General features: G+C 47.3%; 2 protein-coding genes and 1 non-coding gene across 13 annotated transcripts; 2 read left to right on the top strand and 1 right to left on the bottom strand.

Annotated features, from left to right (window-relative positions):
- Positions 1 to 10: 10 nt before the first annotated feature.
- Positions 11 to 5,723, bottom strand: IL23A (interleukin 23 subunit alpha). Its single transcript, XM_037133241.2, has 5 exons — positions 5,669 to 5,723; positions 1,526 to 2,092; positions 1,206 to 1,316; positions 554 to 700; positions 11 to 446 (listed from the first exon to the last, which is right to left on the bottom strand). Exons 2-5 carry the CDS (start codon positions 1,697 to 1,699, stop codon positions 285 to 287), a joined length of 594 nt encoding a protein of 197 aa, XP_036989136.2. The 5' UTR covers positions 1,700 to 2,092; positions 5,669 to 5,723; the 3' UTR covers positions 11 to 284.
- On the top strand, positions 5,173 to 20,833 carry PAN2 (poly(A) specific ribonuclease subunit PAN2). Of its 11 annotated transcripts, none has more exons than XM_037133234.2 (26): positions 5,173 to 5,331; positions 5,981 to 6,368; positions 9,531 to 9,700; positions 9,806 to 9,926; positions 10,083 to 10,160; positions 10,534 to 10,801; positions 11,223 to 11,565; positions 11,758 to 11,854; positions 13,643 to 13,762; positions 13,952 to 14,071; positions 14,343 to 14,471; positions 14,598 to 14,797; positions 14,906 to 15,054; positions 15,184 to 15,290; positions 15,725 to 15,823; positions 16,203 to 16,276; positions 16,370 to 16,517; positions 16,814 to 16,966; positions 17,091 to 17,150; positions 17,350 to 17,440; positions 18,415 to 18,572; positions 18,669 to 18,812; positions 18,940 to 19,119; positions 19,247 to 19,340; positions 19,614 to 19,811; positions 20,159 to 20,833. In XM_037133234.2, exons 2-26 carry the CDS (start codon positions 6,087 to 6,089, stop codon positions 20,191 to 20,193), a joined length of 3,618 nt encoding a protein of 1,205 aa, XP_036989129.2. In that variant the 5' UTR covers positions 5,173 to 5,331; positions 5,981 to 6,086; the 3' UTR covers positions 20,194 to 20,833. The 11 variants fall into 11 exon arrangements, with proteins under 11 accessions (XP_036989129.2, XP_053517870.1, XP_053517872.1 ...); XM_053661895.1 differs by having other exon boundaries at positions 5,173 to 5,348; XM_053661897.1 differs by having other exon boundaries at positions 5,174 to 5,331; positions 5,981 to 6,046.
- On the top strand, positions 9,070 to 9,192 carry LOC119040336 (small Cajal body-specific RNA 24). Its single transcript, XR_005080833.2, has one exon. It is a non-coding gene; the product is annotated as a small Cajal body-specific RNA 24 (non-coding RNA).
- Positions 20,834 to 21,196: the final 363 nt, after the last annotated feature.

Below are 21,196 nucleotides of genomic sequence, written 5' to 3'. Positions count from 1 at the left end.
CAGGTACCACATAAATAAGTTTATTGAAAAAGTACATAATTCAGTATAAATACAATAAATAATTCTCCCCCTTAAACTGCTGCCAAGAGGATAAATAATCCCAAAATTTCCCTTCCCATCTAATAAATAGCAAGAACTAGGTCAGCATCATCAGAAGTCTGCCAGTGTGAGTAACTTTTCAACACACAGGTCCCGTTAGAATTAATGGGCTGATTGACTTGCCGGTTCACATCTTGGCTTTGCTGAGCCATGAAGGTCTGGATGCCATCCTTTGGCTGTTGGCTTTAGGGGCTCAGAGTCACAGCTCCATGGGCAAAGACCCGGGCAGCTACGGCCATAAAGGCCTGGAGGCTGCGAAGGATCTTGGGGCGGAGCAGGAGACGCTGCCATGGTTGACTGGGACCCAGGCTTGGAGTCTGCTCAGTCTCCCAGTGGTGCCCCTCGGGCTGAAAGGACACAAGACACAATTAGAGAGGACTCTAGACCCTTCACCCCCACCCCTAGTCTGTCACAGATTCCAAGCCACCGTATTCCAGGCCCCCCTCGCTCATACCTGCAAAAGTTGCCTGAGACCCAGTAAGGACGCGTGCAGCTGGCTCACGGGGCCACCGGGGAGCAGGGAAGGCTCCCCTGTGAAAATGTCTGAACCCAGCAGCTTCTCATAAAAAACCAGGCCCTGGTGGATCCTTTGCAAGCAGGACTAGGAGGAGAAAACAGTGAAAGAAAACTAACACCCTCTTTCTGCTCCACTCAACAAGACCGATCTGGGTCTTTGCCTTTCCCAGACACAGTTAAGGGCAGAATGCTCATGTCCCCCAAACGTTCCCACTGAGACCCTAGCCCCCAGCGTGATGTTAGGAGGTGGGGCCTTTGGGAGGAATGGGAGGGAAGGCCCTCGTGAATGGGATTAGAGTTTATAAAGGAGACCCATGGAGCCCCCTAGCCCCTTCTGAGGACACAACTTGGAAGAGGGCCCTCACCCAACCATGCTGGAACCCTGACCTCCCTGGGCATGAGCCTGGAGAAATTTGTTTTTCACAGCCTCCAGAACTGTGAGAAATTTCTGTTTATAAACTACCCAGTCTATGGTACGTTGTTATAGCAGCCCGAATGGACAAGGACAGATACAACTTTTACTAATTCACCGTGGTGCCCAGATATGTCCCCATTCCCTTCTTCCTTGTGGCCCAGCCTTATCTTAGTACCTGACTGTTGTCCCTGAGTCCTTGGGGATCACAGCCATCCTCACACTGGATATGGGGCACATCATCTGTAGTCTCATCATCTTCCTTTTCTCCCACTTCTCTTGGAAGATCCTAGAAAGGAGCAGAAGCATAAAATGAATACTTTTGAACCCCACATGGACTCTGAGGCCCATGACTTTCCCAGGAGCCCCATTCCCCTGTCCTCTCTCCCTCCCTAATGGCCTTCAACCCTCCAGCTTCCACCCAAGGCCACAGAGTCTTCCATGCAGCCTTGGAGAGTCTGGAGAGGCTTCTCTTTCGTCCCCGAGGCTGCCACTCACCACACGTCCCAGGGCTGGATGTGCACTCCAGGCCAGTGTGCAGAGCTTCTGTGAGAGCTGCTGGCACCGAGCCCAAGAGGGGCTGCTGCCTTCAGGCACAGCCCGGCCCCGAGCAGCCCAGGGTAGTAGCACCAGCAGCAGCAGCAGCAGCACCACAACTCTGCTTCCCAGCATCTTGGTCCTGCTTCTCAAATCCAGCTGGCTCTGTGCCTTGCACCAGTCCCTGTGGAATCTGCCCACTTCCCTTTGCTCTCTGAACAGAGAGCCCGATTCTCTCTGTTCCCTGCGTCTCTGTGTTGGTTTCCTCTGTTCACTGAAGTTCTGAGCTGCTTCCTTTAATTTTCTCCCCTTGTCTCTGCGTCCCTTTTTAAGGTCCCTGCATTGTAACACCCGCCCTTTATACTAGCAGGTGACTCACAGCAGGTGGGATTCCCCTCCCTGCATCATCCCCCTCCATGGAGAGCCCAGGTATGCAGCCCCAGTTCCAGGGGAAATGACTCGTTTGGTTGCCGTGTCTGGAAGCCTGGGATGAGACATATGTGTAATGCTCTCCAGGAATTGAAATGGCTGTAGAAGGGGGTGGGGTGAGAGTAACAAATATTCAAATGAGCCTAGTTTCAAGTTCTTTCCTGTTTAACCTTTTTCTCTTTTTTTTTTTTGCCTCTCAGAGATATGTCCCTCCAACTAATTTCCTTACCTCCCCCTGCTTACAGAAAAACCAAAACAGAAGCATTCATTTATTTCCCAATAAGAGGGCAAGCTCAGTTTAGAATGAAGTTTGGTTCCCACTAGATGCCCTCCAGAAATAAGAGGGCTCTTTTTCTCCATTGAAAACAGTGTTATTTTCACTGGGACAGAATGGACTTGAAGGCACTTTGAGAACTAGGAAGCCATATAAATGCTGTATGAAGTGTTACTGCTTCTCCACTTCAGGCCTCACTGTGTAGGGTAGAGGAGCCCTTGGAGGGGGCACTTGTTGCCAACACCCAGCTGATTGTTCAACCTCAGTGGCCCAAAGTTTCATGGGAACTGTAGGATACTAGTAATTTTTTTGCTGGGGGGACACCAGTGTAAACAAGGGCTAGACGTCCAATTTAGGCATTCCGGCCCCTACACCATGGCTAAAAAGTCCAGGAGTTCTGAATAGCTGAAGGTGTACAGTGTCAGTGACCCTGGCCATTCCTTCAGCCTGTTGCATCCATGGGTAAAATCCGCTGACACTGATTTCATCACCCTCTCTGATGCAACGTCAGTGAAACAGCTGAGAGTGTGAGGTTAGGCGTGGGAGAGGAGGGTGGTCCAAATCTGGGGCTGCCCCAAACCTAGTGGAGGGTCCCAGGACAATTTGGACGTGAGAATGAGCCATGAGTGACCACACAGATAGCTCCCAAAGCCTCCCCAAGAGGTTGACCCTTTTCCTCTGAGAAATTTACCCTCATCAGAGGTCTCCCTTCCCTTAGAACTACTCAAAGCTGCCCAGTGAAACTTCTGATTCAAATATGACTCCCTGGTAAATCCACCCTTTGAATAAAACATTTCCAGCATCAGAGATGTTAATCTCAGTTTGAGTGAGAAGTAGTTTGCTTCTGCCCACATACTGTGGATACACATGGAATAAGGAAATTGGTGGTGGCCAGTGGAAGTAAGGGAGCTCACCTCACTTTTGCATAATGTGTCCTGTGCTTTTCCCACCTCTGATCCCCATTCTGGGAGCCCTAAAGGTTAGTAGATGAAAGGTGAAAAGGAGGAGGAGGAAGTGGAGCCCTAGGGGATGAGATGACAGGCACAAGGGTGAGCTGGAGGCATGGGGTTCTGCAGCTTTGTTTCACTTCCTGATGCTTCGGGAGCTGGGTAGGAAGCAAGGTTGGTGGGGCGACTGTGGGACTGTCGTGTGACAGGAATTACTTCCAGGACTAGATATGACCTGGAGCTGCAAGGAGACTTTGACGTCAGCAGAGCTTTAGCCATTATGCAAATCTCATTCACAAGACATTTGTAAGCAGACCTTTCCAGTTAGACGCCTAGGCTCCAAATCCAGTTGAAGTCCCCCCAGGTGGTTAATAATGATGGCTAATATACAGGGTGGGGCCAAAGTAGCTTTGCAGTTGTTCATATGGAAAATAATACAATAATTAATACACAGTACAAGAAAAAACTATTTTGTGTACTCACCACCGTAAACTTACTTTCGCCCCATCCTGTATATCCAACTCTCACTTTACGCCAAGTACTTGATCTAAGCACTTTTCATGTATTAACCCATTTAATTCTCATGACAAACTAATGAGGTAGGTACTATTATTATCCCCATATAACAAAAGAGGAAACTGAGGCACAGAGATTAGTAACTTGCCCAAGATCACAAAGCTATTAAATAGCCAAATTCCAGTGCAGATGATCTGGCTTCAGAGCCTGCATTTCCAACCATTCTATTATAGTAGACACTGTGAAGAGATAAAGAGCATTGGATAAAGTAGCTCACTTAGCCCAGGTATCTCTGGGTATCTCAGATCCTGTATTTCTCTTGGGACTGTAAAGTCTTTCTCAATTTGAAACCTCAGTATGGAAATCTCTCTAAGTGTAGAAGTTATCTAGGTCTTTCAGCATCCATCTCTTGACAAGATTTTAAGTCTAAAGACATGTGAAGTCAGTTTAATTTGAGAGACCCTCTGAGTTGAGGTATTTTTCTCTTGGTCTATGACCTCTGACTAAGTCTAGGACCATGCTGAGTCCTGAAGTCTAAATTCTGGGGTCCTTATATAAAGAAAGGCCTGTGTACCAGCCTTTACTGAGGGTGAGAAATGTTTTAAAATAGTATTCTCTATGAGGAATTTTTTCCACCAAAGACGCCCTCTATGTGGCCTTTACAAACTGAGCTTAAGCGCCTTGAAGACACCTCACAACCCGGATCTATTTCAAAGCAGTTAAAGCTCAGGGTTGGGACCCAAGAATCCCTCTGAATGACTGTTGATGCTAAATCTGTAAGAGTTTCGGGAAGGCAAATATCACAATTTACCGTGCTCGTGCCCCACTGAGGGGTAATGTCCAGCTCCAAGAGCTAGGGGAATTTGATAGCTGGGGAGTCCTATTCCCTAGGAATATTACCAGGGCCTCTGGGGGAGGTTATAATCACAGATGGGAGTTTCAGATAGATGCCCTTAGAATCTCAGAAGATGCAGCCTCTTGGGCCCTGTTAGGGGCCTGACTCCCGCTTCCTTTTTTCTCTCGCCTATCTGGAAGTGATAGGAAATGCCAGAAAGTTTCGGGGGCAACAGAGTCAAAAGTGGAATAGCTCACAAGAGCACTGGGAAAGAGGGGATGGACCGGCTACAGTGGGAATACCCAGCAGTCGATCCCCAGGGCTTTGCCTTGAGCGTCCCTGATTAGTTTCTTAAGCTACAGGAACATGGAAGTTCTGCTTCGGAACTGACGTTCTCTAATTTTGCTCAAAGAAGGCTGGAAAGACAAGGGATGACTTTTCCGCAGCATCCTAGAGTCCGGCGATGACTACATTTGTCCCCATCGGCGTGCCGTAAGCCTTGTTTTTGCCTAGCTCTTTGCACCAGTCTCCTCGCGGAGCCTTCTGAACCTGGCTCCTTCTGATTGGTTTAGATGAGCCCCAAATCCTTCCTGATTGGAAACTACGACTGGGAGTCCGCCTTTTTTCTGTGGTGGAGTTCGGTTGACCCTGAGGCGCGGGGAAGAATTGGGGAAACTGGAATTTCCCGCGTAGCTGACGGCGCTTGTTCTCCCCCTACTCGTTTTAATTCCACGCGCTCCAAAATATCCGCCATGGAGAAATCTTGGTAATGACCCAATCCCCGTAAGCATCCTAGGAACACATCTGACCCTTGCCCTAAACCCTCCCTTCCCTACCGCCGGGGGAGAATTCTGGGTAGTTGATTTCAGTGGTTCCCCCAGGGAATTCTGGGTAACTAGCCATTTCTATCACGTCCTCCTACCCCCCGCCCCAATTGTGGGTAACTGGCCATTCTTATTTTCTCTTAGAGAATCCTGGGTAACATTACAGAAGATTGTGGGAAACTAGCTTCTTTTGTTCTCATCTCGCAACTCTCCACCCCCAACCCTAATTCTGGGGAATTAGCACCTTACCCCCCCCCCCCCCCCCAATCTAATTCCTACCTCTTCAATTCCTGCTCCTTCCACTAATGGTTCAGGGGTGAACCGGGCAAGTGAGCAGGCCTGAAGGGAAGTGAAAAGGAAGTCGAGGACTATGTTAGATGGTTGGGTCGGGGTGGGGAGTGTACAGAGAGCATAGTGGGAAAGAGGAAGGGAGGATACTTCTCCCACCTCTGCCCCACTGTCCCCGACCTTCATCCCCTGCCTACCGCATCCCTTGCCTGCCGTGTCTTCCTCCTTTCTAGATAACATGTAACACACTAAATACAAGTATCTGGGTGTACCCCTGACTTAGTTACCTCTTTCCCTTTACAGGCTAGGATGCCCACTGGTGCCGTCCTGCTGAAGGTTGGGTCAGGCATCTAAAGGGGCTGTGGCAAGGTAGGGTGTGAAACGGGTCTAATCTGCTGCAGCCATCATCATGAACTTCGAGGGTCTGGACCCTGGACTGGCAGAGTATGCCCCGGCCATACATTCTGCCTTGGACCCTGTCCTGGATGCCCACCTGAACCCAAGTCTGCTACAGAATGTAGAGCTGGACCCAGAGGGAGTGGCCTTGGAGGCTCTTCCTGTCCAGGAGTCAGTGCACATAATGGAAGGTGTCTACTCTGAACTGCACAGTGTGGTGGCTGAAGTGGGTGTGCCTGTCTCCGTCTCCCACTTTGACTTGCACGAGGAGATTCTGTGGGTGGGAAGCCACGGGGTAAGAACCGGACCCCTTTGTAAGAGCTGAAAGGAGATGTTGGATGTTGTATCTGGTTTTAGCTGCTTCGCAAGTAGCCATAATTGACGTAATGAGAGATAGCTGGGTCTCTGAGTCAGGCCAAGAGGAAGAGAGTAGAGAAGGGGAGTCCTGGCACCCAGGGATGTCACATAGGTGCTCTTTTTCAGAAGCCACTCAACTTCTACCACAATCTGCCATTGTGTAAACTTCACTCACCTTGTCAAATCAATTTGCTTTGATTAATCTTGATAGCTGTTAGTCTGTAGCCATCCAAATCCAATTTCCAATTCCTCTCCTCTCTTTTCCATTTTTATCATTATACAATGATTAATGCACGTTTCTTTATATCTGGCATGGCATCATTCTATCTTCTCTGGCTGATTTAATATCTCTGAGAGTGGTTAATCAATGTTGATTTTTTTAAATGTGTATCTATACTGCCAATATGCTTGTGAGCCCAAAGATTTTGGAAGAGAATAACATGCTAGCCTTGGTTTACTAATTTATCATACATAGAGTATAAATTGTTTTTCCATTAGAAATCTGGAATGAAAACAAATTTTTTTGGCGATGAATTCTTTTCAGTGGGCAATATCTACCGCTATACTAGGCCCAGATAATTAAGCTGAATAAAACATAATCTTTGCCTTCAAGGAGTTTACAGGACAATAAGGGGAAAAGACATATAAGCAGATGATTCATGGTACTTTAGAAGAAACTAAACTGCTTGACTTAATAATGAACCTAGGATATAAACTACTAAATGCCAGTGTAAAAATATGTACCAGGTGCTGGAGAGGCAAGAGGAGAGTCAGAGCACCTCCAAAAGGAAGTGACACAAGAACTGAGTGCTAAGAGATAAGCAGAAATCAGGTGAAGAAAAGAGGAGAATGCTCTTTTGGCACAAGCAGTGGGATAAACAAAAATTCCCAGTGCATAACACAGCATAGTGACTGCAGAATGCAGGAACTAAAAACAATTAGGGTTTACTGGACTAGAATATGAAGCTGAAGAATTAGACATTTCTTCATTCAACCAGTATTTTTTGAGCACCTACTAGGTGCCAGATCTTGCTCTGGGGTCTAAGTTTGGAATAAGCACTTTAAAAGGGAACAAAAATAATTTCTAGTACAAGGGAGGATCGAAGAGAACCTGGATTTTTATTTATAAAAAACTGTGTATTTATTTTTACATGTGTAAACTTCACTCTCCTTCAAAGTACTTCCCATTTGATGCAATACACCTATCGAGACTTTTTTCCACTGCTCAAAACAGTTTTTGAGCCTGTCAATTTTGATGCCTTTTAGTGCTTTTGCTGTTTTTTGTTTCACCTCTTCCACATTGTCAAAATGTTTCCCTTGGAGGACTTTTTTTATCCATGAAAACAAAAAAGTCTCTTGGGGTGAGATCATGTAAACAGGGAGGGTGGGGCATGAGGGTCACCCCATTTTTTATCAAAAACTGCTGAACACTCACTCAGTGCATTGTGGGTAGGTGGGCTTATAAATCGGCCATCGTGAAATGGGCAAACGCATTGAAAGTCTTCCCAAAAAATTCACTGAAGCTGAACGTGGCCTCTCACAACACCACCAGCTGGTATATTGATACAGATAGGTTCTCAGAACACTCACCTAGCAGGGGAAGCCTTTATTTACTACAAAGGGCCTCCCCTCCAGAAGGTAATTCCATTTTTCCGGGGGTTCCCATTAGTATATCAAGTGTTGCTTAGTATTTTTAAGAAAAACAGTAAGGGTGTTAAGGTAATGAAGGGTGGGAGGTACTTCTATTTTAGATAGTTGGTTGGGGAAGGTCTCTCTGATAAAGTTGCATTTGAGCAGAGACCTGGGTGCAGGCCAGGATGCCTATTTTAAGCCATGTGGAAGGGAGAGAGGGAGCCATGCAGATATCTGGGGGAAAAACATTCTGGAAAACCCCATATGTTATCTTAAAGGTGCTTGGACTTCATCCTTCAGGCCATCAAAGATTTTTATCCAGAATGACAAGGTCTGATTTGCAGTTTAGGTGGATTACTGAGGTAGCAGCGTAGAGTTTGATTTAAGGGGGATGAGGTAGGGCCATCTGAGATCACTTTTCAGGTTGTCATTCAGGCCTGAATGAAGCACTGTAGAGATGTATACATGAAAACAGATTTGGGAAATATTTAGGGAGTAAAATAAGATTTGACTACCAGTGACTTGGTCCACTAGGCAGATCGCGGTACCATAGGGAATACAGTTAAGAATTGAAATGGGATAAAAGTGGTGAATTTAATTGAGGCTGTAATGAGTTTGAACTTCTCGTGGGATATCAAAAAAAGATGTTTAGTCAGTATTTGGATGTAAAAGTCTGAAGCTTGAGGCAGTGATCTGGATTAGGAAGGAGTTGGGATTCATCAGCTTAAAAATGGACGATCGAAACCTTGACAGTGGATGGGATTACCTAGGAAGACAGTAGAGTGAGAAGACAGTGTGCTGGGAGTAGCCATATTTCAAGAGTGGTCGGTCAGGAGAGCACAGGAAGAGGGTGTGAGCTAAGAGGAGAGAAGCCAGCAGTGAGTGACACAGGAATGAGAGGAATGAGTTTCACATTCTCTGTTCCAGCCTGTGACCCACAGCACACGTTTCCCTCATGGCTGGTAAAGATTAAGACTTGACTGTGGAACGTAAGAAACCCAGGTGGGTGGACATCTACTTTTATTCAGTTTCTTCTTAAGGTGAAGAAAACTGTAAATGTCCTAGAGAAACACAGTAGCCTTCTGTTCACCTTTTGCAAGTAAAAAGGGATCGTCCCACTACTGACATTAAGAAAGAAAGAAACCCAGGCGGCCAGTGGAGGGTCAGACCCCATGTGGCTGACCTTCGGAACAGCGTTCTAACCAACTGAGCCACTACCCACTCAGCAGGGTTGTTGCGAGGATGATAGCAGTTTACAGAAGTCCTTTGTAAAGCATTAAACATAAGATGGTATTTTCAGCCTGTTTATCACCAAGGTTGGTGTGTAGACTTACGTCTTGATTGCTGCAAGCCAGAAAGGCCAGGAAGCAAGAATGGAAACAAGCTGAGCAAAGGCTTGTTCCTGAATTCTATCTGGGGTGGCCCTGCCCTTCTACTCAGGGTGTCTCATCTTTTTTGTCTGCTCCAGGGTCATGCCACTTCATTTTTCGGCCCAACCTTGGAGCGCTACTCATCCTTTCAGGTCAATGGCAGTGATGACATTCGGCAGATCCAGAGCCTGGAGAATGGTGTCCTTTTTCTCACCAAGAACAACCTCAAGTACATGGCCCGTGGGGGCCTCATTATATTTGATTATCTGTAAGTAACTTCTCAGCTCTGGACTGAAAGTCCCTCATAGAAGGGGAAGACTATGGCACTGGGAACTTTAGAGACACTGACCCCTTAGCCTTTCCTCTCCCCCAGGCTGGATGAGAGCGAAGATATGCACAGCCTTCTGCTGACTGATAGCAGCACACTGCTGGTTGGTGGGCTGCAGAACCACATACTGGAGATCGACCTTAACACTGTCCAGGAGACGCAGAAGGTATAAGCCTGGGGCAGGAGAGACCCAAGCAGGGTCTGAGTTACTGTGGCGGGACAGTGGGTAACACCTGAGCTGGGGACATGCCTAAAATGTGTGTGTGTGACCTTTCTGTTCTTTTGGTTTGTTCTCACTGCTTTTTCCTTCTTCCTTCCCCAGTATGCAGTTGAGACACCTGGAGTCACCATCATGAGACAGACAAACCGCTTCTTCTTCTGTGGCCACACATCTGGCAAGGTGGCTGAGTGCCATTTTTCCTCCCAGCACCGGGCCCCATTTCACCAGATGGGTGGCTAGGTCCAGCCTTGCCTTCAATGCTATGCCTGTAGCTGGAGGGGAGAGAGTGGCCAGCTGAGTCCCCATCCAGCCTTGTTATACTGTAAAATTAATCTTTCAGCCTCATGTTTTCTGTTGTAAGTAGGTACCCCGGGGGCAAAAGGGTAACCTTTCTCCTTGGGATCCCTTTCAGCTCTTAGCTTCTCTTTTTGCCTTCTGTGTGCTTTAATTGCCCCTATCTAGAGGCTTAGTGGGGGTCTCACAGTATTAGGGAGGTGGCCGGTATTCTTCCTGATAACAGCTTTGGCAGATAACCAGCTTATCTCTTCTTCAGATTTCCCTTCGAGACCTTCGTACTTTTAAGGTGGAGCACGAGTTCGATGCTTTCTCGGGGAGTCTGTCGGACTTTGACGTGCATGGCAACCTGCTGGCCACTTGTGGCTTCTCCAGCCGCCTCACCGGCCTTGCCTGTGACCGTTTCCTCAAGGTGTATGATCTGCGCATGATGCGTGCCATCACACCACTTCAAGTCCACGTGGATCCTGCCTTCTTGCGTTTCATTCCTACGTACACTTCTCGTCTGGCTATCATCTCCCAGTCAGGTATGAATCGGGTATGAGATGGTCTGTGTAAGAGAGGTTGATGAGCAAAGGGGAACTGGGTGCCAGAGGGAGTATACTTCCAGGAACCTCTTTGTTGGAGAAAAAAGTAACCTTTCAGTGGGGTCTCTGGGTCTTGCTTGGGTTTGGTCAGAGATGAAAGCTTTTGTTGTCTCCCTTGGTGTAAAGAACACAGAAAAAGATAAAAGGTGGAACAGGCAAAACAACTTGAGAAATTCCCTTTGCTGCATAGCATACTTCCCTGTGGTTTATGGGAAGGCATCAGATGGTATTCTCTGTAGCTCTAGGCATGGATTTGGGGCCCATCTTGCCTTGATAACGGGGAAGAGGATAGGAAGGGCATAAAAGAATGGCTCCCTTCACCTTCCAGGGCTCGCTCAGTGGGTTTCCTCCTCCCTCCTAGGGCAGTGCCAGTTTTGTGAACCCACAGGCTTGGCCAACCCAGCAGACATCTTTCATGTGAATCCTGTGGGGCCTCTGTTAATGACGTTTGATGTGTCAGCCAGCAAGCAGGCCCTGGCCTTTGGAGATTCCGAGGGCTGTGTGCACCTCTGGACTGATTCCCCTGAGCCTTCCTTCAACCCCTACTCCCGGGAGACTGAGTTTGCTTTGCCCTGTCTTGTGGACTCACTGCCTCCTCTGGACTGGAGCCAGGATCTGCTGCCTCTTTCCCTCATCCCTGTCCCACTCACCACGGACACGCTTCTCTCTGATTGGCCTGCTGCCAACTCTGCTCCAGCTCCCAGGTTGTACCTCACATCTGGGCCAAAAGGCGGGCAGGAAAAGGGCTGAGATACTGGGATTCTCTGTTATTACTCTACTTCTTTTCTGATTTTTGTCTACCTTCAGTATTTTCTTTTTATCTGGCCCCTTGGGAGTTGGGGATTAGATAGGCAGACACTACAACCTTCAAGCTTTAGAACTATACTACATTGTAGGCGAGCACCCCCTGTGGATGCAGAGATTCTGCGCACTATGAAGAAGGTGGGCTTCATCGGCTACGCACCCAACCCACGCACCAGGCTACGTAATCAGGTCTGTTCAGAGGGGAGAGGGCCAACCCTCCCCCTGCCTAGCCCACTGACATTTCTCCTTTTTCCTTTGCTGGTTCTCAGTAGCTTTTGTTTTTAGTCAGTACATTTTTTTTTTGAGGTTATATTTTATTTACTGTGTAATACAATACAATACAATATCTCTTCCTCCATGGGGGGTTCCATAGGTTCTTAAGAAAAGTAGTTAATTAACTAATTACCACTATAGCCATCAAGGGCCTGAGAAACCACATCCTTTGTGACTGTTCGTAAACCAGGTCTTGGGAGGCATAACGGAGAGCTTCATCCAGCTTGAATGAGCAGTCTGTGTGCTGGCTATTGACAACTCCTCTCCTAGTATCTTTTTAAAAAAATACATTATTTGTTTATTTTCAGAGAAGGGGGAAGGGAGAGAGAAAGAGAGGGAGAGAAGTATCGGTTGCCTTTTGCAGGTCCCCAGTTGGAGACCTGGCCTGCAACCCAGGCATGCGCCCCTACCAGGAATCAAACTGGTGACCTTTCGGTTCACAGGCCAGTGCTCAGTCCACTGAGCCCCACCAGCTAGGGCTGGTGTCTGTTTTTTAAGGGAATATCAATGGTTCTGTTGTCATCTCTGTCTCTGATCATTTCATGAGCAAAGTCATTGGTGGATTTGACATGGACAGATGCATGAACTTTTTCCCTAGTACTCATTCTAGTGAAATAATGCTTGTTGTTCTTATGCCATCTCATTTTAATGGGTTTAAGTTCCCAAATTAAATGACAAGTTTCTTGAGGGAAAGGACTGTGCCTCTATTTGAATCCCTCCCCAATGTCCAGAACAGCACCCAGCACGGAGAGGTGCTCAAGAGGTGGTGGTTGGTGGTGGCGGTCATGGTTGGAAGTCAGAGGGGGCCTGAATCTCCACGTGTGGGTCCATCAGTCACCGTGCTGGAGGCAGCAGCCCTCCCATAGTGAGGCGACCACTGCAACTGCTGTGACAGAAAACCAGGTGCAGCAGCTGGGCTACGTACACAGCCACCGTGGCAGTGGGCCCAGTAAAGGTTTTTTGAAGCTTGTTAAATTGAAGATACTATGTTAGGTGTTAGGGAGGATTCAGAGATGTAAAAGATAGGGTCCTTGGTCTTAAGAAGCTGAGTATTCAGTTGGTGAAAATAGTATCTATTCATAACAGAAATTATTTATGTTGTGTTGTTAAGGGCTAGAGGAATGTGGTAAGCATTCGTCACCAGAGCTGTTTGGAGGGAAAATTTTATTCTGGGCCAGAGTGCTCAGGGTGTGCATACTGAAAGAGGTAGATACCATACGCCAGAGAGGTGAGAGATGAGTAAGTAGGCAATAACAGCAGCATATGTTAAAGAGGAGAGATAAATGTTTGTAAAGGTCTCAAGAGGTATAACTGCAAAATGGGCACCTAGTGGGGACAATGACTATACCAACCAATCTGGCTGGAGTGGCTGGTCCACTGGGAAGCAGTGAGAGACTGAGGTGGGAGAGGGCCTGTTTGTGAGGCCTTGAAAGCCAGTGTATAGTGGAAGAAGGGATGCACTGGAAGGCGCCCTCTGTGAGTTTTGGTTGGGTGGCTGCGTGCTGGACGGAGTGGATGTGGGGAGCCCAGTGTGGAGGCCGTCACAGTCGTCCAGCTGTGATGAGGCCGGTTGATGCAGTGGGACTAAAGTGAATGGTGAAAACCTGGTGAAACTAGGCTGAGGACTTGGTGACTTGTTCAGTGTTGGGGGAACAAAGATGATTAAGACATCCAACCAAGGTACCTTTTTTTTACAAATTTTAGATTCCTTACCGACTCAAGGAGTCAGACAGTGAATTTGACAGCTTCAGCCAGGTCACTGAGTCACCAGTAGGGCGGGAAGAAGAGCCACATCGCCACATGGTCTCTAAGAAATACCGCAAGGTACTGGGGAATACCAAGGAAGGATGTAGAGAAAAGTTCCCGGGGGGTGGGGTCATATAAGAAAAGACTAAAGGACTCATTCAGGAAGCTTTCACCTACCCTACCTGACCCAGGAGGGAGGTTTGGAAGAGGTTATGGCTAGGGGACTTTGAGGATTTCTTTATCTTGCTTAGACTGTTTCTACCTCAGGTAACCATCAAATACTCCAAGCTAGGGCTGGAGGACTTCGACTTCAAACACTACAATAAGACCCTCTTTGCTGGATTAGAGCCCCACATCCCCAATGCCTACTGTAACTGCATGATCCAGGTAAGGGTGGGTCCTCCCGTGACTTGAACGTGCCTGCTGCCTTTCTTCTCGGTGCCCCCCAGCTCCTGCTCTTCTCCACGTTTCCCCAGCCAGGCCCACTTTGCCATGGCCCGTCCACCATTCTTTTTTGTCCCACAGCCTTCATGTCTCCTGTGTGAGCTCTGCTTCTTCAGTGGACTTCTCTTTTAGACTCTGCTAGCTCACTCGGTCTTCTAATCCCTCTTCCTTCTTGTAGCAGTGACCTTGTCATTCTTCCTGCTCTTCCTTCCAGGTACTGTATTTCCTGGAGCCTGTTCGCTGCCTAATCCAGAACCACCTTTGCCAGAAAGAGTTCTGCCTGGCATGTGAGCTGGGCTTCCTCTTCCACATGTTGGACCTCTCCCGAGGTGACCCTTGTCAGGTCAGTGCCTGGAGACCTAGGACAATAAAAGAGGAAGGCAGGTGGATAGTAGGCAGAGATATTTCTGTGCAAGTGGCCACTAAAGAGAAATAACCTCTTTCCCCCAATACACTTCCTGGATTCCAGGGCAGTAATTTTCTTCGGGCGTTCCGCACCATTCCTGAGGCCTCAGCCCTTGGTCTGATCCTGGCTGACTCGGATGAGGCTTCGGGCAAGGGCAATCTGGCCAGGCTCATCCAGCGGTGGAATCGCTTCATTCTCACTCAGCTGCATCAGGATATGCAGGAGCTGGAAGTACCCCAGGCTTATCGAGGCGCTGGAGGCAGGTATGGATTGGGACAAGAATAGTTAAAGCTGCCACGACAGGCCCCTCTATGACTTACAGGGTCTCATAACTCCCTCACTGCGCATATATCACCCCCCCCCACTCTTAGCAGCTTTTGCTCATCGGGGGACTCTGTCATTGGGCAGCTGTTCAGCTGTGAGATGGAGAACTGCAGCCTCTGCCGCTGTGGCAGTGAGACCGTGCGAGCCTCATCTACCCTGCTCTTCACGCTCTCCTACCCTGAGGGTAGCAACAGTGGTATACCCTGCAGCTGGGTTGGGAAGGCTTCCCCAGTGTCCCGTAACATCAAGGAGAGGGTGTTGGGGGGCTAACACTAACAGTGAATAGAAGGGAGAACTTGGAGTGAAGTATCTAGTTTCCCCACAGATAAAACTGGGAAGAACTATGACTTTGCCCAGGTACTAAAGCGAAGCATCTGCCTGGAGCAGAATACACAGGCGTGGTGTGACAACTGCGAAAAGTACCAGCCCACGGTGAGTGGGCTGTTGCATTGGACTAGAATCCTGCCATGCTGGGGACTCAAGTCATGGTCTCATCTGGGGCTGGCAGGGTGAGCACTGCCATGCAGGGATCTGTAGGGAGTGAGGAGAACCCCAGTTTGAGGGTGCAGATGCAGGTTTCACTACTCCTGTCCAAGTTTCTTTCCCTGTAGGCTCCCTTCCATTCCTTGTTTGTTTTTAGAGAGGGGAAGGGAGAGAGAAAGAGAGGAAGAGAAACATTGATGTGAGAGAGATACATTGATTGGTTGTCTCTCGCACGCCCCCAACTGGGGACCTGGCCCACAACCCAGGCATGTGCCCTGACTGGGAATCGAACTGTTTACCTTTCTGTTCACAGGCTGGCACTCAATCCAGTGAGCCACACCAGCCAGGGCAATTTCCACTCCTTGTTTGTTTTATCCTCTCAGATTCAGACACGCAACATCCGCCACCTGCCAGATATTCTTGTCATCAATTGTGAAGTGAACAGCTCCAAAGAAGCTGATTTCTGGAGGATGCAGGCTGAGGTAAGGGCTTGAAAAAGGGTCTTAGAAGTTTTTCTTTCTTTCTTTTTTTTTTAAGATTTTATTTATTTATTTTTTAGAGAGGGGAAGGGAGGGAGAAAGAGGGAGAGAAGCATCAAGTGTGTGGTTGTCTCACCCTCGCCCCCAACTGGGGACCTGGCCCACAACCCAGGCATGTGCCTGGGTTGTTCAACTGGTAATTGAACTGGTAATTGAACAGACCCTTTGGTTTGTAGGCCAGCGCTCAATCTACTGAGCCACACCAGCCAGGGCTCTTTTTTTTTTTTTTTTTAAGAATACTTTTTTGTTTTCTCCCTCTCTTGGTTGACCTTCATATGTGATTACTATTCCTGAGGAACCATCATTTCTTCTTTGTGTTTAGTTTGCCTTCAAGATGGCAATAAAGAAATACGGTGGGGAAATATCCAAGAACAAGGAATTTGCTTTGGCTGATTGGTAGGTACTATCTTAGGAGTGATCAAAGTATTGAACTACCTCTAGTGGCTGGTTAGATCTCAGAACATATTTCCAACTCTCCTGTTCTGACAGGAAGGAACTAGGGAGCCCAGAGGGCATGCTGATGTGTTCTTCCATTGAGGAATTGAAGAATGTCTGGCTTCCGTTCTCCATTCGCATGAAGATGACCAAGAACAAAGGACTGGATGTTTGCAATTGGACTGATGGGGATGATATGCAGGTTGTTGGAAAATTGGGAAGAGGAGGGTCTATAAGGGAGAGAGGGATAGGGCAGAAGCAGGTAGGGGGAAACGGAACTTAGTGTAGGGAAAATAAAGGGAATAAGGCCGAATGTTTACCTGTAGTGGGCTTTTCCAGAGTCACTAACTTTACCGTTGGGAGTCATTGATGGGCTAGGATGGAGATAACCCACCCTGGTGCCCCATTCCATACCCCAAACTCCCTGTCCTCTATCCCCACTCCCCTTCCTTCCCTATCCTTAAACTTAGCTTAGCAGCCTGGGTACCCCCCTCACAGTGGGGCCCAGCCAGGGCAGAGGAGGAACGTGGTGTCTATGTGTATGACCTGATGGCTACTGTGGTGCACATCCTGGACTCGCGCACAGGGGGCAGCCTGGTGGCTCACATCAGAGTTGGAGAGACCTACCACCAACGCAAGGAGGTGAGTGAGGTAATACAGGGCGGAGCTCCTCCAGGTGGGGGCCAGAATAGAATCCCGGATCTGTCCTTATCTTCAGTCTGAGCCCAAGTGGTCCAGCCATCACTGGCATCAGTCTTCCTCTGTATCTCCATAGGGTGTTACGCACCAGCAGTGGTACCTCTTCAATGACTTTCTTATTGAACCTATTGATAAGGTTAGTTGTAACACATTGATTCCTGCCTTCCCCAGCATCCTCATCCTTATTTTCCTACAGAATGCCAGACAAATTCAGGAGGGAGGGATAGGTTCTCAAGAATAAAAAGTATTAGCATCTGAGTCTTATCATTTGTCTGACTTGGGAAAAAGGAAGAAGGGTCCTATATGTTGCCCATTAAGTGCTTCTTCTTTTATAGCATGAAGCTGTGCAGTTTGACATGAATTGGAAAGTGCCTGCTATCCTTTATTACATCAAAAGGAATCTCAATTCCAAATACAACCTGAACAGTAAGTGGTACAAGAATAGACCCAAGGTGTGGGCAGTTTAGATTGGTCTTCAGGAAGAGACCTCGGAAGTAGCTTGTTAAGATTAGGATCTATGTCCTGGATCGGTAGTTCAGTTGGTTACACCATCATCCTGATACACCGAGGTTGTGGGTTCAGTCTCTGGTCAGGACACATGCAAGAAGCAACCAACGAATGCAGAAATCATTGGAACAACAAATTGATTTTCCTCTCTCTCTTTCCCTCCTCCCTCTAAAAAAATAATTTTAAAAAATGGGCGCATGCTTTAAAAAACAAAAAGATTAGGCCCTGGCTGGTGGCTCAGTTGGTTGAAGTATCATTCCGTATACCAAAAGGTTGTGGGTTCAGTCAGGGCACATATGGCAGGCAACTGATGTTTTTCTCTTTCCCTTTAGCTCCAAAATCAATAACCATATCCTCAGGTGAGGATTAAAATCAATAAAAAACCATAAATATTAGAATGTATAACCAGTGTTAATATTTCTAGGGATACTACACAGATTCCTGCTCATAAGACCTTAAATTTAGAAGCCAAAGATCCTGAGGGTATAGTGAAAAAGAAGTGGGGAAAAGTCTGATCGAAGCGGCTCAGTTAGGATTTTGAGTCTAATTATTCTTATCCCCAAGTAAAGATCTCTTCTTTCAGAGATGAACTCCTCATTAAGTCCCTTTTTGGTGCCTTTAAACCATAGTTTCTCTGTAACTTCATTTTTGTGGATTTTCTAAGCTAAAATCCAAAGTGAAGAGGTTTTTTTCCTTACCACATTTCTTGATAATTATTTTATTTACCTATTCCACCTACCTGCTCTGTTCATCAAGCATGATCTTTTTACTTACATGCTTTAACTATTGAGGGTCACATTGTGGACCCCAGTCTCTGGTGAGCTTCCCTGGGCTTCCCTCCCTTGGTCACTTCCCTGTCCCCAACAGTGTGTCTTCTGGATTCTCCCTTCCAGTCAAGAACCCTATTGAGGCAAGTGTCCTGATGGCTGAAGCCTCGCTGGCACGGAAGCAGCGGAAAACACATACTACCTTCATTCCACTGATGCTGAATGAGATGCCACAGGTTGGGGACCTGGTGGGCCTGGATGCTGAGTTTGTCACCCTTAATGAGGTAAGCAAGACCAAAAGTGTAGAGCATCGGAACAGAACTCTGGGGACATTTGGAGTCATAAGCTTCTCTAATTTCCTTATTAACTCTTCCGTGTAGGAGGAAGCAGAGTTGCGCAGTGATGGCACCAAGTCGACCATCAAACCAAGCCAGATGTCCGTCGCTAGGATTACCTGTGTTCGGGGCCAGGGGCCCAATGAGGGTATCCCCTTCATTGATGACTACATCTCTACCCAGGAGCAGGTATTAGGATATGAAAGTGCAAATGAGACAGATCCAGTGCTTATGTGGAGTACTCTAGAACCCAGGGAAGAGTGGTGGGGGGAGACTGTACCTTGCTTCCTGGAAAACTTGCCTTCTCTATCCCTAGGTGGTGGATTACTTGACTCAATACTCAGGGATAAAACCAGGAGATCTCGATGCTAAGATTTCCTCTAAGCACCTCACAACTCTCAAGTCTACATACTTAAAGCTTCGTTTTCTCATAGACATTGGAGTCAAGTTTGTGGGTCATGGTCTGCAGAAGGACTTCCGGGTCATCAACCTCATGGTTTGTGCAGGGCTTTTTTAAGAGTCTTCTCTGAGTGTGGGCCCCTTAGGGTATGTACATTATGCTTCTGGTGAATGGGAAATTATGGATCCCCTACCTTCAATCTCCCATTCTTTTATTCCTCCAGGTGCCCAAGGACCAAGTCCTTGACACTGTGTATCTGTTTCACATGCCCCGGAAACGAATGATTTCCCTGCGATTCCTTGCTTGGTATTTTCTGGGTGAGTTGCTCTGCCTTGACAGCCCTTGTGATATTCGTTAAGAGCAGGAAAAAGTTTTGGAGGGGCCAAGGAGAATAGGGAGGATCCTGAGTTAGTGGTGAATTTATTAATGGATTTAATTGGCTTCAGTATCCCTCCCGTGCACCAGGGATGGTGTTTGGCTTCTTCCTTTAAGGGCAGTCAGGTTCTTTCTTATTTATTGGGAGTTGGAGTGGGCGACATGTTCTTACCTCCTTTGCGAGGTCCCAAACTATTCCACCTCTACTTCCACAGACCTGAAGATTCAAGGGGAGACCCATGACAGTATTGAGGATGCTCGCACAGCCCTTCAGCTCTACCGAAAGTATCTGGAGCTAAGCAAAAATGGCACTGAGCCTGAGTCCTTCCACAAAGTGCTCAAGGGTCTTTACGAGAAGGGCCGAAAGTTGGACTGGAAGGTGCCTGAGCCTGAGGGCCAGACAAGTCCCAAAAGTAAGGCCTGGGATGGAACAAGGGAAACTGGACTGGGTGGGTTTTAACTGCATATGTGAAGATGATACCCACCATAATGATGATGATGGTAATGTTAACGGTACTAACTCTACCTTAAACTTGCAAAGCACTTAAAAGTTTACAAAGCATTTAATCCTCCCCAACAATCAGTGAAACAGATTTTACTGAAACTCTGCATTGGTCCTAACCTCCTCTTGCCCAATTCTAAAGTGTTTGGGGCAGGCCCATGCCCTCTTTTTGTTGTATTTTTCCTTCCTAAGAAGAATCCTAGGTGCTTTTTCTCCACTCACTGTAAGATTCAATGTTCTTGGTTTTGTCTCTGACAGATGCAGCTGTTTTTCCCTCAGTACTGGCGCTCTGACCTCCCCCTTCCCAGCAAACTGCTGTCTCTCCCTTTGGTGTTCTGTGGTCCCAGAACTGGGAGATGGCTTCCTAAGTTGGCTCTACTTCCAGAATTGAACCTGCTCAGGGTTTACAGATGGTGCTATTAATAGGACCGGAATGCAGCAGAAATTTGCAAAGGGTCTAGCAGCCAGATTCCTTTTTCATCCTTTGCAAAAACAGTGGGACAGAAACAAGGTCTAGATTTGACCCAGATGTAAAGAAATTCTTAATAAATATTCTGGGTGGTTAATATCCACATGAAGAAGATCCTAGAACCAAAACTTGTCCTAGTTGGCTCAGGACTGAAGTACTGAACAGCGATCGGGTACAACAGTAGTTCAAGACACAGCTCAAGTCTCTGACTGCTTGAGGCCTGCCAGGAAGGCAACAGGTAGAGGACTGGTGGCCCTAGCACACCGGTGTTGCCAACACCATCATTGCCAAAAGGGCCTTTGGGTCCAAGACCAAGCTTGGCTGCTGGCTTCACTCCTGCTGACAGCTGAGAAGCATCTGTCTTCCATCCACTCCACTCTCCTGTTCCAAGTGTTGTTTTCTTGATTTTTATAAAAAGTTTTGTTTTAAACTGCATGTTTTATAAAATAAAAACAAAAATATTATTGGATTGTCATCTATCTCCTTGGGTACCTGAGAGTGTGGGGTTTTCTGACTTTGGTCTTTCCTTTTTTGTGTTGGCTTTCTATTAACAACTGGGAAAGCCTAAGGCTTCTAAATTCTTACCTAGAAATGAAGGTAAAGCGTGAATTCCAAAGGTACGGATATTGAAGGAGTATAATGTCTGTACGGACAATGTTAGGTCTTTGCCATGGCTGTCTAGTACCATCACGTGGGATTCCTTTAAGACGCACAGTAGGGTTTACTCCTTAACTGTAGAAGGGGAGTGGGGAAGCTGACAGACCCACAGACAGATGTTCTGACAGGTCCCAGAACATCTTAAAACCTATACCTACAAACGAAGGCTC

This window comes from Artibeus jamaicensis, unplaced genomic scaffold (genome assembly GCF_021234435.1).
Source record: "Artibeus jamaicensis isolate MK-2021 breed Jamaican fruit bat unplaced genomic scaffold, CSHL_Jam_final contig_233, whole genome shotgun sequence".
NCBI classification, from domain to species: Eukaryota; Metazoa; Chordata; class Mammalia; order Chiroptera; family Phyllostomidae; genus Artibeus; species Artibeus jamaicensis.
The sequence above is the reverse complement of the archived record's forward strand: the minus strand, read 5'-3'. Positions and strand labels throughout refer to the sequence as shown.